Genomic DNA, 14,891 nt, shown 5'->3' on the forward strand with positions numbered 1-14,891 from the left:
GAACTGAAAACTGCTGTTCACAAACGCTCTCCATCCAACCTCACTGAGCTCGAGCTGTTTTGCGAGGAGGAATGGGCAAAAATTTCAGTCTCTCGATGTGCAAAACTGATAGAGACGTACCCCAAGTGACTTACAGCTGTAATCGCAGCAAAAGGTGGCGCTACAAAGTATTAACTTAAGGGGGCTGAATAATTTTGCACGCCCAATTTTTCAGTTTTTTATTTGTTAAAAAAGTTTGAAATATCCAATAAATTTCGTTCCACTTCATGATTGTGTCCCACTTGTTGTTGGTTCTTCACAAAAAATTACAGTTTTATATCTTTATGTTTGAAGCCTGAAATGTGGCAAAAGGTTGAAAAGTTCAAGGGGGCCGAATACTTCCGCAAGGCACTGTAACCATGATATAAGTTATTTTTGGGTGTAACTGAAAGAAAATAGTCACACGCTAACAAAATGTACACTAGTCATTTTTTTTAATGAAACAAGGACAAAAAATACAATAAAATCAAATAAAACAACTTAATTATCCTAAAATCTTGTATGTAGGCTTCTAGGAGTCATGACCTATGTACTTTCCAACATTTCTACATTCTATAATAAAATGTTCTCCCTTTTGTCCTTCACTTTCCAGGAGATGTTGGACATCATGAAGTCCATCTATGACATGATGGGGAAGTACACATACCCCAATATGCAGGACGATGCTCCAAGAGAACATGTGGAGAGCTTCTTCCAGGTCAAACTCAACAGTCTTTACTTTCTACACTGAACAAAATTATAACCCCACACAAATATATTCTGTAAAAGAAGATAATGTACAAAATTAATTCAGTACAATACTTCTTTAGTGAGTAAATCTTTGGCTGCCATTTCTTTTCTTTCAGAAAATGGACCGGAATAAAGATGGGGTGGTCACTATAGAGGAGTTCATCGAGTCATGCAAAAAGGTGGGACAGAAAAGCCGACTTTCAAATCCTAAAGAAATACTAAATATACTTATTTGCATTCTTGCCAAGATGTAGATGAATACACTCATGTCTGTGCAGCTAGAGGCAGAAGCCGATCAGCTTAGCTTTACATAAAGACTGAAAGTCGGGGGACATAGCAAACCTTGCTCTGTCCAAAGTTCAAAAATCCTTCCTCCTGGAAGAATTAACAGAGACTTATCATTTTGCATTTCTGTTTGTGCACAGACAAAGCAAATAAGATATAACATGTTAATTGGTCTGCTTTAGAGGTGCTGGTAGCTGGATCTTTTTACTTTGGACAAAGCCAGGCTACCTGTTTCCCGCTCAAGCTTCATATCAATTTTCTCATCTAAAGCTCAGCAAGAAAGAAAATAATGCAAAATGTCAGCCTATACCTTTAACCCTCACTTTCCCTAGTGTGAATCATTTAGGTAATACTCACTCCTTACCGAAACCTCTTGTCCATGTCTAGGACGAGAACATCATGCAGTCCATGCAGCTGTTTGACAACGTCATCTAAGAATCTGGACCAGAGATGATGCTGGCACCAGGGAGAGGTGTGTGTGTGTGTGTGTGTGTAAGAGGAATTGGGATTGAAAAGAGAGAAAGTGATTGCAAATGTGTGTGTGTGTGTGTGTGTGTGTGTGTGGCGCCGTCCTCTGACTTGCAAGCATGTGTTTGTGTGTCTGTTGAGAGCCGGGAGTCCTGAGGGCACTGAGAAGCCCTCTTCCTGGACCCCCAAGCAACAATGGAGTTTTCCCAACTCCCTTCCTCATCATGCAGAACCTTCGTTTCACACCAGAAACACAGAGAAAGAAGGCAAGCAGTGGACTCACAGGCACTGGCACACCCAAGACCCCTCAACTGTTTTATTTGAACTTTTATTTATTAAGTTACAGATGAAGGAACTATATCAGCCTGTAATGGCTGAACTCAGAGGGAGGAAGTTGCTCCCAAACCTTGATCTAACACTTTTCCCCTTTTCCCTGTGATTTGGATTTGTGAATCTGATCCTGTCTCTGTGCATGTGGGTGACATCTCCCTGGAGCCGCTAGCCGTATTTACCCCTCATGCCCCGGCTATAAAGAGAAATGAGTCTGCTGCCATCTAGTGGAGGAGAGAGAGAAAGACACTTCCTGAGGAAACAACTGATGAATTGGAGATCCAAGCGTTCTTGTTTCATGGGGGTTCAAGCGTTGTTTTCCATGAGGAACTGATTTCAATATCGCATGATGATGTCACTAATATCCAATTATGTATTTACAGAGATACTCCAAAGTCTGCTTGTCTGTCTGCTGTTCCTAGTCATTCACAGGTGCCTCACCCTTTGTGTATGTGTGTGTGCATGTGTAACAGAAAGAGTTGTCACCCATCTTACTCTAATGGGACAATACCCACCTCCATTCATGAGATTCTGGTAGAATAATTTCCGGCCTTCCAAACTATTACAGTCTTAGCTGTAGGTGTCTATTAACTGTTGTATATTTTCTTGCATTCCCAGTGGCGTGGTAGTAGGCAGTACGTGGGGATTGCACAGTGTTTGACAAGCTCCATCCCATCCCAGCTTCTCTCAACACAGGGATGGCATACCACAGTCGTACTTGTCTATCAATATACATTCAAGGGGAATTTATTAGTTTGCAGACTGTATTTGTGGACTTCTTGTAATCGGAAATGTCACGTGGTTGTAGCAGGTTCTGCCACTTCAAAGAAAATCTCAAAACCCTAGTTGCATTAAATTAGGCTCATTCAATTTCAAAGAGGCATTGTGTGTGTGTGTGTGTGTGTGTGTGTGTGTGTGTGTGTGTGTGTGTGTGTGTGTGTGTGTGTGTGTGTGTGTGTGTGTGTGTGTGTGTGTGTGTGTGAGTGGTTCGATAATAATTTTTTATGCCCCCCATTCTGTATTCTCCCTCTCTCTGTAACACCAAAGAGAAGATACATTTAAGAGGTATAGAAAGCCACTCTAAATTAAGACATAAAGCCCACCCGTGGGTGAAGAGAGAGGGGGATGCTGTGTAGTAAGTAGGGCAAGGGGCAATCAGAGATAAAAGGATGTCATTTTGTAAACCGGCACCATGGTGTGCTGTCCAAACAGAAGTGTAGCTTTAGGTTGTAAACCCACTTGTTGCACTCTGATGAATGAATTATTTTGGGAGAATTTGCAACCACGTATTAATTTCCTTCTTTTCAAACTAGAACTACTCTTAAATCTAAGTTGGTGTAAGTTGAAGAGGCACTCAAGCCTGTGATTAAATAGGCTGTAGTGTCATTTAAATGCAGAGAGAATAAACACGGAAAAGCAATAATGTTCTCTACCACGTATCAGCACCTTTGCACTCATCCGACCTCTCATTCCTCTCAGAGCACAGTATTACGGTGTCCTAGGGCCCTGATGAAAATATGCACAGCTAACCCTGCAATTATATTTTTTCCTGTTCTTTTAATTTTCTGGGGGAAAAAGTGGTTTGGCTCTGATTGTTCCTTGCCAACAGTTTTTAACTTCCATTCCTGACCACAAGTAAAACCTGTCTATACCCGCATGTACTGTGTCTAGAACAATGAAAACCTACTAACCCGGTGTACTGACTGTCTAGTTAGCTAGCCTCAACTGGTTGCATTATGTATTGAAAGTGTATATTTTGTACAGAGACAATAAAAATCACAGTTACTATGCAAAATGGACTGGAGTTTGAATTTAAAAAAAAAAGACTGTACATAATTGTCTTTATTAGAATAAGAGTGCTTTCATCTTCTCATTGCTAAAGACTCTATCACAACCCCACTTTTTTTTCCTTTTTTTTTTTATCTTATAATGCATTATCACAATGTCAACAGGAAACAGTTCATAACTTAAATATACATAATCATACATATATTCCCAACAGCCACATCTGATTCAACTAAAAGGCAGTATGGCCAGACACAAGGCAACAGGTGAGCAACCGATCTGTAACAAACTGTTCGTTCCAAACATCCTTTTAAAACTGTGTACATGAAAAACAGCACTTCAGTCTACTTAAGATTATACCCTGCAGACTTCTGGCAGGCTGAAAACCAAATATGTACCCTTCACCGGGAACCATATTGCTGTGTCACTGAAGCTCAATAGAAAGTGAAAAACTGCTCGTTTTTGCTTGCTTGCTATTTCCTTGCTAAACAAAACACTTCACACTAAGTTGTTGCCTTCTGATGGCAACATGCATCCACAAATGGTTTAGTCAATTCCGCATTGACAGCCCTGATGTATCTTGCAATTTGTATCAACAACACTCAAATAACACCCCTGCTTTAACAACTGTGGGATGAAATAATTGAATGTCACCATGTGACAATTACTTTGCAGCAGCACAGAACAGATGCTTCAGCATATGTTTAAAAGTCTAGTATAAAATGAAAAACATTTCTCAAGTTTTCTCTGGATGCCTCGTGCACAACACTGCTGACTCTTAGACGCTTGTAGTGTGGCTAGAAGGGATTGGATTTGTCCGCAAAAAGAGCAGGCATTTACTTGGGCATCTTGCGGAGCTCTGCCAGAACCCAAATGGCCAGGGAGAGAAGAGCAACAGAGCCAGACTGGTGAACTGCTGCCAGTGGAGTGGGGACATACATTAACAGGGTGCTGATACCGAGGGCAACCTGAAGAGCACAAACGCACAGAGTTTAGTTACACTGAAGAGTAATAGACTGAGTTCCCATGTTTCTGGGCTGATTCTCAGCCTACCTGTCCATAGGCCATTGCTGTGAGGAGGCTGATGGCGATCTTAGCCCTCCTGGGCAGCACCATCCTCCGTGAGAACAGATAGAGGCCTGTAACTGCGGTCAAAGAAGAGATTCCCTAGAGAGAAAAAAAATACAGAAGACCTTCAACAACCTAATTCAAATGTACACAATTTTACATTACAATTATGACATTTTGAGTTATTATTATTATATAGTAGTTATTATATTATTAAAAACAGCACTTCAGTGATTATTTCTGTTTAGAAATAATAACATACCAATATCCTGTGGTCAAACTGCACAGTTGTAGGATTTTCAAAGAAGTTCTTGACAGCAGGAGAGAAAGCCAGCAGATCATCAGGAATCCATCGTTCTCCCATCTTAGGGAAGGAGTTATACACCAGCCCAGCATCCAAACCGGCAACAAAAGCACCTGTGTAAAAGCATTTGTAAAATTGTTACTTAAATTCTGCAGTTTTTATACCCCCTTGACTGTCCACATTATGCTCTACAGTAGATTGCACTGTACTACCTTAGCTTCAGGTATGAAACCGGAAGCCAAAGGATCTTTTTGCATCCCCACAGACACTTGACTCTGAGAGCACTGCCATTACTACATAGATAATTCTAGAGAAATGCAGTCACATATTTATGTTTATGCCATTACATTCACACAAGAACAAACAGTACCTGAAAGAGCAGTAAGGAAGACAAGTCCACCAGTACCCTTGGCAAACCTCCTGAGCTGCATGAGACGTTTGGTTTCTGCCACCTATGAAGGAGGTGCTGTCATGAATAAAAAAATATCTACTTGCAAACTGTGGGACATTTGCTAACAGAGACCCAGGTTAAACCTGTATTTAGATGTAGAAAAAAAACTATAATAGGTGTTTAGCTTGTAGGCAAGAGACTGTCTCTGTACCTTATGTGCAGGCATCAGAAGAGTAAGTCCTGTCCAGAGACTGGCGCAGTAGAGCAACAAGGCAGAACCAAGGTGAGCACTCAGACGATACTGGCTGACCCGTGGGATGTCATAAGACTCAGGCTTCTCCTCCAGACCACTTTTTACCATGTACCACCCCAGAAGGCCCTGAGAGGACACACACACACACACGTTTTTGACAACTTCCCTAAGATCCTCTCCCATCACCACAGCTGTATTTAGTCTTACCTGGAAGAAGACAAATCCACAAAGCCCCAGCACTTTCCCCTTCATGGAGCGAGTCAAGTATCCTTTCCTCCAGAAGTAAATGGTGGGGAGGATGTATGCAAGTCCTACAAGCCTACCCCACATGCGATGACCCCACTCCATGTAGAAGATAAACTTAAACTCTGGCAGAGTCATGTCATGGTTCATTCTGGGAAAACACAATGACAACGGATAGTAGATTTTGACATAAATACCCAACTCATTATTTTGTTTACTACAAAACACTGAGATATATTCAATTTCTTCTTTGTGAAAGCTAATTAAATGAAAATATAGGCCTGTTTTTCCATGTTTAGAATAGGGATGGGAATCGCAGGGTACCTCACTATTTGATACGATACACGATGCATGGCTCATGATAATATCACAATTCAGCAATTCTGCGATAATCGATCTATCGATAGACAATCCTAAAATGATACATCACGATACCTGTCTAACTATGAATCCAAAATGCCTGTAAAAAAGTTCTCCATTTGCTGCAAATCCAAACTGTTAGATATACTGTAGTACAATTCTGCAGCACATGTTTTTCCGTCTGTAAATTAAGATTACAGAACTTGAGAAACTATGAAATTTTAATAAAATAAACTTTTCTTTATAAAAAAGGCACATAAAATTCACTGAATTTTTTTGCTGAAAACACAAATTGCTGTGTACCATCTAAGCCTAATATGTACATCACATTATATTGACAACTGTTCAGTGACACAAGATTGCACTGCCCTTTCTCCACCTAGTGACAGCTGTATTTTTAGGCCACTGGGAATTTTGGGTTTGAGTTCTGACCGTTTGGTGTTGCTGTAGCTAGTCAGTGAGGAGTGCTGAAGCAGATCAAGTCAGTGAAGTTAGCAGCTCATTTATTTCACACAGAGCTCAGGAAACATATGCACTTTTAGTATTTGTATTAGTATTATATTTAGTATTACACAGTATGTCACTCAGGATGTTCAGCATGTGAAGCAAAATGTATAGTTTAAGTTAAGATTATATTGTCGCGAGTCTAATGTCCATTAGCATTTTAATGGAGATTCCCATTATATGTTAATATTGAGCTAACCGTCAAATCGCTAATTTTTGTACATTTTATGTAACGATATGATGGGCTGAAATATTGATACAGTATCATAGAAAAATGTATAACGATATATTGCTGTGTTGATTCTTTGGCACACCCCTAGTTTAGAACCACTGCTGATTTTTTATTGTTTTATTTTTTTTTAACATTACAGATTTAACTTGAGTTGTTGTCAAGCATTAGTCTGTGAATTAAAAGATGTTTATCAATTTGGAAAATGACAGCAGGCTACAAACTTGCCTTTAAAACTGTACAAATGTGTGTCTTCTAAGACTGGGCCTTACATTTTGAATTCAGGAAACTGCTGGTACTTGGAAAACTCAGCCTCCCACTCTGCCTGTGACTGAGGTGGCTTCATCTCTCTCACCAGATGCCAGTCAACCATGGAAAGCCCAGATTCTGTTAGCCTGATTAAAACAAATCAACATACACAGTAAGCACCTATCAGCAGCACTTCAATACAAGGATGCCTTTTATATACACAGTATCAACACATTTACCTTGTGACACCACCCAAGACAACAGCTCCAACCACCAGCCCACTGCAGCCGAGTAACCAGCGACCCACTATGCGATTTGTGGCTGCGTTGGGGACGATAGATGCTGCTGGGGCAGAGGAGGCCCCTGCCTCAGCTGTGACTGTGCTCTGACCTCTCTTCACAAGCCATTGCCGTAGCTGTGGACTCTTCTGAGGTTGTAAATAAAAGGAGAGATGGAAAATAAAAATAAAATAACACTGGACCACATAACTTCTAAATTTATTCCCTAAAACTCTTATCTGCTGACAAAACATTTATTTTTAACTAAAGAAATCTTAATCCTACAGCATACAATTATATTTTAAACAAAAACTGTACTTTCAATCTTGTCATAACAGTTTGGTCAAGACCCTTTTCTGTTTCATGACACATGACAAAAGCCCCCGTACACAAAGCCAAGTCCATAAAGAAATAGTTTTCCCAGTCTTGTGTGGAAGACCATGACTGGCCTGCACAGAGCCCTGACCTCAACACCATCAAACATCTCTGGGATGAACTACAACTCAGATTAGGGGCCAGGCCATTTGACACAACATCAGGGGCCAGGTTTCAAAAGCTTGTCGAAAGTTTACCCCGAAGAATGGAGAGTCTTATAGCAGCCTATTGATGTCCATTGTATAGAAGGAAATAACAAATGACATACAGGAGTAATATTGCGGATGTTCCCATAGTTTTGGCCATGTAACACATGATTAACCAACATGTTGACTTTATACTGATGACAAGTTAAGAGATCCAGGAGTCTAGACATAAGGACTGCAGGCTGACTGGTTGGTTGTTTGGATGGTTGTTGGGGGAATTTAGTTAACGTCACAATATCGGTTCTTTCATAGGTTCCATTCATTTTTCCAGCTTTAACGTTGATTTGACAGTTAACAGATCAGCATGATGGGAGGTCGCTGAGGTTTAAAAAAAAAACTGTTGGGTTAAGTGACACATGCGCGGACGTGACTGCTAGCAAGTAACGTTACAACCAGCCAGGTAAAGATACCTGCACTTAACTAACGTACATAAACGCGAAAACAACAAATTGACATATCGTGTCGTAATTATGTTGCTTCAGCTTGCTGTGCAGTGTGTGACCTTTTTCATGCTTATCTAATGCTAGTTAGCTAATGCTAGCAGCTAGCTTTTATACTCACACTATTGTGTCGTAACGTTAATCCCTTGCCGGCATTTCTGTAACCGCAAAAAAACGTTGTCCGTACTGAAGAGAGTAACATCTTTGTGCCCTAATGTCCTTCAGCACCGAGATGGTCCTGCAGATGATGTAACGTTGAAAGATGAAGTTTAGGTAAAGGATGTTACACCCCCACCATGTTTCTTAACTAACAGTTCAACTTTGACCTCATGACGTCACAACAAATCGACGAGCAAATTAAGATTTTATTTTTTCTTCGTTAGACGAGAAACACAATATAATATATATCCAACAAACACGACAAATAACAAGATGATTTATTCTTTTTTTAAATTCCACTGTGCAGAAACGGGGCGTCCAGGTGGTTGTGCATGTTTTATGTCTTAGCGTATCCTGCATGAGCGGTCACCCCACTCCCTTTGGACCATTAACTTTGTAGCACCGTCCACCGGCCAAACCATGTGTTCGAAATTCAACTATCCGGAAAACGCTGATCCACTGGTGTGGCTGGGTGTATAACTTATGAGTTGTGGTCAGGCACTCAGACAACATGTACTGAATTCATGTCGCTACCAATCAACAGATAAGGTCTATGAATCGATAGGAAGTGGATTTGACAGGTAGTTGTTGTGGAAATTACCATTGTTAGTCGAAGGATTGTGGACGTGTTAACAAATTCAAACTTTGTCTTTGTCTGTCCCTGTTTGTCTTTCTCCCATTCCAGACTGTCAGTATGGCAGAGGGCTTTTTAATGGAGGTGTGTGTGGACTCCGTGGAGTCTGCTGTCAATGCTGAACGAGGAGGTTGGTCATGTGTAGTGAACACTGTTGAGCTTTTTCTGTTAAACCCACCATGGCCTATTTGCTATTGCTATACTGTCATACTTGAAAGTAAAGAGATAAGGTTTCAGTCAATCAGACCTGTTTAAGCTCCGTCTCAGACAGATCTTAGTGTGTGATCAGTGCACATGCAGTCGTTATTTCATTTCTCAAAGGTCAATAAAGGTATGGACCATGAAGGTACAAATAGGTGCAGTATGAACATTTGTGTCTCCGGACAGGTGCAGGCCGACTTGAACTGTGTTCTAGTCTTCTGGAGGGAGGACTCACTCCCAGTCTAGGTGAGCACAGTTCATTTCTTTACAGATATTCATGCACAGCCCTAAGGTCTTGAGTGTCTGCTAAGACCACACAAGCACGCAGAATCACATATGCCACCATTATTTACTTTTCCACAGGTCTACTGCAGGTAGTGAAGCAGTATGTCAAAATTCCAGTCTATGTGATGATACGGCCACGCGGGGGGGACTTCCTGTACTCAGACCAGGAAGTGGAGGTGATGAGGAAAGACATAGAGCAGATGAAGAGTCACGGCGCTGATGGACTTGTGCTGGGAGCCCTGACAGAGGATGGACGGGTGGACACAGAGCTCTGTATGGAGCTACTGGGTAATGTGTGCCTGTATATTTGATCTTATCTGTATGGGCTTACAAGGCATGTAACAAAAACAACCAATGGTGGATGAAGTATTCAGATCCTTTACTTAAGTAAAAGTACTAATACCTCACCGTAAAAATACTGTTACAAGTAAAATTACTGCATTGAAAATATTACTTAAGTAAAAATATGTAAGTACAATCAGGAATATTTACTCAAAGTATTAAAAGTAAAAGTACACAATACAGGATGAAAAATGTCCCCTGTGACTGTTAAACTATTATATATAATATCGTTAGATTATTATTACTCATCCATTCATGTAAAAGCAGGATTTTACTGTTGTAGTTGGTTTGGGTTGAACAATTTTGTATCACACTGCTACTGTTTTGTCCCAACCTCAAAATTATTAAAAAGCAGTAATTCTTCCCATTTGTGAAGCTTAACCATTCATTTTTTTCTACATGAAATATTACAATTATCATAATAGTTGTCAAATAAATAATGTCAATCAACGTGTGCTTAAATGTACTAGCTGTACTTGTATAAACTGTTGGGTACTTTAATTTATAAAAAAAACATCATCTTTTTTAAACTTTTCATATGTTTTGTGTGTAAAAATCTTACTTTGTAAAGTAACTAGTAACTGAAGCTGTCAGGTAAATGTAGTGGAGTAGAAGTAGAAAGTGGCAAGAAAAGAAAATACTCCAAGTAAAGTGCAAATCCCTCTAATTTTTACTTAAGTACAGTACCTGAGTAAATGTACTTAGTTACTGTCTGACACTGCAAACAAAGCCAACACATTTATAAGATCTGATGTACTTTAAAACTATAGGTCCAAACTTAATTAGATGGTTGATCTGTTGTTCACATTGCTTTCTGAAGTGTATAAAAAAGTGTTTTTGGTTTTTATTAAGTTTTAAATGTACTATAAACATTTTATCTTTTGACATAAGAGTTTCAAATATCAGAACATGCAACATTTAAGGATTTAAAAGCTGTCAATAAAGCCTAATATATGTAGCATTGTTTATCCCTAAGTCTAACGTAGGAGTCTTGGTGCACAGTGTTTGTGAGGAGAAATCAGTCCAGTAAAATATTCCTGAAATCTGAAAGATAGAATAGAAAAGAATACAATAGAAGCCTTTATTGTCATTATATTACCATGAATACAACAAAATTGCAAGTGCCCTTCCCAGTGGTGCTTAAAAATCACATAATGTAGTCACAGAAAAGGTTTTTACATTTCATTATAGCTGGTTATTTATGCTGTAAGAAACTGTGAGTTTTACTCACCCCCTGATTCAAAGCATAGTTTGTGTTGGCAGTACAAACTAAAGCAAATTCAATGAAACTGCACAACAGTACGGCATTGAGCGTGTAGGCTCATGTGTTCGGAATGTGCAACTTTTTTATAATGCAACTTTGCAAGTGGCGTGTTGTGTTTGAGGTTTTGTATAGTTCCATTTTAATTTTTCTGAATGTCGCTTTTTCCCCTCCAGCTGCTGCTCGACCTTTGCCTGTCACCTTCCACCGAGGTAAAATTTTCATTTTAAATCACGTGACTTGAAGCTTTTAAAAATATTTGCAGCTTCCAGCAATTAGACTTGGGAAAATATCAGGAAGACTCAATGGAATAGAAGCCCTTTTCGAGGGTTTCCATCAGTAATTCCAAGCGTGGCACCTAAAAGGTGCAGGAAGTAATATTGAGTCTCAAGTCATGTTATTAAACTGATATTGATCCTGCTGCAGCTTTTGACATGGTTCATGACCCAGCGGTTGCTCTGGAGACACTGCTATCATTAGGGTTCCAACGTGTGTTGACAAGTGGCTGTGACACCTCTGCATTAGAGGGACTCCCTGTCATTAAACGGCTCATTGATCAAGTATGTATAAACTATATGTGTGCATACATATTTCCATGCAGGCAGATGAAAATGGCACAGTTATTTATCTGTGCTAGGTAAATGGCATGTGTCTCTCCCGTTTCACCACACTCTCCACCTTTTCTTCCACTCAACAGGCTAAAGGGAGAATAACCATCTTGCCAGGTTAGTACTTTAACTTTTCTCTTGTATGCGGTTTATTTTTATTTTTCTCTTTATTTAGCATTTTTTTTAATACAGGAGGGGGTATTACAGAGAGGAACCTGCAGAGAATTTTAGAGGGTTCGGGCGCTCAAGAGTTCCACTGCTCAGCTCGCTCCACCAAGGATTCAGCCATGAAATTCAGGTTTGTTTAAATCCAGGCTCAATTCATTTAAAAGCTGAGAGGTGGGATCCCATGATTGCATACATTACAAAATGTCCTGCCACTATAAGGAATAAAACAATAAAGCATTTTTATTTTTTGCTGTGTGTCTGACAATGTTTCCGTGCGCAGAAACACCTGTGTGACAATGGGAGCTACTTTCTCGGCACCTGAGTACGGCCTGAAGGTGGCAGATGTGAGCAAAGTCCGCACTCTTAATGCAATAGCCAAAAATACCTTGTGAATGGGTACTGGCTAATCATGACCGACTGCAAAACAGAGACTTCAAATGTGATCCTGATTAATCATATGAATATGTCATCATTTATTTTCACTGAACCTCACAATAAGTAGATATTTCAGAATTGCCACAGAGTGCTGTTTTTCTCATTTTTTAAATCACTGATAAAACAGTCTTTGTAAAGTTAGAGCTCAGGGACAAAGCCCTGCAAGTTTGTCGACTGGAAAATGCAGTCTGTCTGCATACCTGTATGTGACCTCAGAAGTGGTGTAATAAAACACACTAGATTGCAAAATGAAATGAAAAATTTAAATAACAGTATGTTTTCCAGTTGCCATAGAGTTGACCTGTATTTATTTACAGCACTCCCTTTTTACATTGGAAAATACTCTATTTTTTTTCAAGGACAGAAACTCTGTGACTTATTTGTTTGCTCAGAATTTAATTAAAGTCTGAAATCAATTCAACTATTCAGTGTACTTTTCCTTCATGGTTGTCCAATGTCTCTTACAATTAAAACCAATCTCTTGTAATTTTTCATGTAAGAAATTGGCCGTACTAATGCAGAGCCAGGCTTCATTTACTCTAGTTTTAATTGTTGTTAATGAAGTTTAAGAGGTTAGAGAGTCATGTGACTATCTTCATGTTCACTGATTTCTAACCAGGCTGAATGAATCTGGTCTTTAAAATGGTGATTTAAATCTTACAGTGAAAACTGACCTCACAAGCAGCATTCTGGCTGTACCCAAGTGACAAATGTGAGCGAGTCGGTGAACCTGTGATGTCATTAAGTGAAGGAGCAGATCAATAGACAGTCAATGGGTCACTGTCATGGCATGAGGTTATGTCACATCAGTGTAAACAGTTTTATAACCTGATTTGATCCTCATGTGTTTACAACTACTCAACCAACTACAAAGGTCGATTCACCTTGTCTGGGGGGGGGGAGGAGCCCAGTAACAGGTTAACTTTCAGCATAAGACACACTGAAGAACCTGTGACCCCATGCAGGCAAACATCCTGGAGGTTGTTTCAATAAGCAGGTTTGCTGAGTCATCTGGATGACCCCAGAACCCCTTCAAAACTGGAACTTGGACTGATCTGTTCAGAGCTTTACGCTATCCAGTTACTTCAATAAACCTACTTTTTAGAAAAGGCCGGGGTCAGCTGTAATAGCATATAATTCTATCATGTCTTATGTCTGACAGCATTGTGGTTCAATATGATTGATGAACTGTTCCTGATGGGATGATTTGTCTTGGTCTCATTACGTTGAAGCGCAGTTTTATACATTGATTTAATTCTCTTCTAAATGAACGTGACAGACACCTAAATATTCACTTTTGTAATAAATCTGTTTGACTTAACTATAACTATAAAATGTGGAGTCTCTGTAAGGTATGTATCCACCTTTGGTGTGTGTTCAGAGAGCAGAAGCAAGCAGATATAGTTGAGTTGGATGTTTAATATTTGAGTTTATTTATGCACAGAGATTGCCCAGCTCAGACATTTGTATTTGTTACCGCAGTATACCCTACAATATATATTGTATGTATGAGAGTAGGCAAATTGTCTCACCTATTTATTTTATTATCTCTGGCTATAACTATGAAAGGGCATATTTCTCAGAGCCCAACATGGTGTGTCCAAATGGCTTGTTTTGTTATGTTAGCTATCCACGATTAACCATGTCATCTCTAACCATGGCCACTCTGTGGTTCCTTTTTGTTTGGCTTTTTTCTTTAAAGTGACCTTTGCCTCTTCTATGCCTATAAATGTTGCACCTCAGACTGGATAGGAAACAGTTTTCAGTTAAATATTTATACACATCCCTGGTTTTAAATTACTCTCAGTTGTTGTCCGTTACAAGCAGCAAATATTTATTTTTGCCATTTTTTCAAATACAAAATGACAACATTTTTCTGCTCAACCTTAGCCTCTCTTTCATCTGTGTTTGTCACCCCCCTCATCATAGTTTCTCCCAGCCTCAGCCCGTGTTAAGTAATTGCACTACACTGTCTCGCTACACTGAGCTGACGTACGAACAGGCTAATTATCAAAGAACATCATGCTCACCTTTATGCACCATAGTTAAATCAGATACAGTGCACTTTGATTACGTATGGGTTGTGTTCATGTGTCACATGGCTGTCCTTGGGGCTGCACACACAATGTGTCAGCCAGCTTGCAGCCATGCGGTGTTATCAAACATGTAATGATTAACCATCACACAGACAGAGTAATCTATTTAACGACCATCACAGTCATTGAAAGACTTTTCACACACATTCTTAAATACATATATAAT

The 14,891-nt window shown here is 39.6% G+C and overlaps 3 protein-coding genes across 8 annotated transcripts in view; 2 read left to right on the forward strand and 1 right to left on the reverse strand.

Moving 5' to 3' along the window:
* Positions 1–2,798, forward strand: part of LOC123984365 (Kv channel-interacting protein 2) — a 144,840-nt gene extending 142,042 nt beyond the window's left edge. For 4 of the 5 annotated variants that reach the window (XM_046071216.1, XM_046071219.1, XM_046071218.1 and 1 more), the window contains 3 exons: positions 632–736; positions 885–947; positions 1,441–2,798. In XM_046071216.1, coding sequence (XP_045927172.1) covers positions 632–736; positions 885–947; positions 1,441–1,488 — 216 coding nt within the window. In that variant the 3' untranslated portion in view covers positions 1,489–2,798. The remainder of the gene's footprint in view (positions 1–631; positions 737–884; positions 948–1,440) is intronic. The other variant, XM_046071215.1, reaches the window with a different exon arrangement.
* An 880-nt stretch (positions 2,799–3,678) lies between these two features.
* LOC123984221 (cytochrome c oxidase assembly protein COX15 homolog) lies at positions 3,679–8,848 on the reverse strand. The gene is made up of 9 exons (XM_046070995.1): positions 8,658–8,848; positions 7,477–7,664; positions 7,261–7,383; positions 5,860–6,046; positions 5,611–5,778; positions 5,379–5,460; positions 4,967–5,121; positions 4,690–4,803; positions 3,679–4,604 (listed from the first exon to the last, which is right to left on the reverse strand). The coding sequence occupies exons 1-9, from the start codon at positions 8,736–8,738 to the stop codon at positions 4,473–4,475; spliced, it is 1,230 nt and encodes a 409-aa protein (XP_045926951.1). The 5' UTR covers positions 8,739–8,848; the 3' UTR covers positions 3,679–4,472.
* cutc (cutC copper transporter homolog (E. coli)) lies at positions 8,420–13,050 on the forward strand. Of its 2 annotated transcripts, none has more exons than XM_046070997.1 (9): positions 8,420–8,496; positions 9,381–9,459; positions 9,717–9,776; positions 9,894–10,103; positions 11,595–11,630; positions 11,845–11,978; positions 12,116–12,143; positions 12,219–12,324; positions 12,475–13,050. In XM_046070997.1, exons 2-9 carry the CDS (start codon positions 9,390–9,392, stop codon positions 12,584–12,586), a joined length of 756 nt encoding a protein of 251 aa, XP_045926953.1. In that variant the 5' UTR covers positions 8,420–8,496; positions 9,381–9,389; the 3' UTR covers positions 12,587–13,050. The 2 variants fall into 2 exon arrangements, with proteins under 2 accessions (XP_045926953.1, XP_045926952.1); XM_046070996.1 differs by lacking the exon at positions 8,420–8,496 and adding an exon at positions 9,072–9,276.
* Positions 13,051–14,891: the final 1,841 nt, after the last annotated feature.

This window comes from Micropterus dolomieu, linkage group LG15, assembly GCF_021292245.1.
Source record: "Micropterus dolomieu isolate WLL.071019.BEF.003 ecotype Adirondacks linkage group LG15, ASM2129224v1, whole genome shotgun sequence".
Lineage (NCBI taxonomy): Eukaryota > Metazoa > Chordata > Actinopteri > Centrarchiformes > Centrarchidae > Micropterus > Micropterus dolomieu.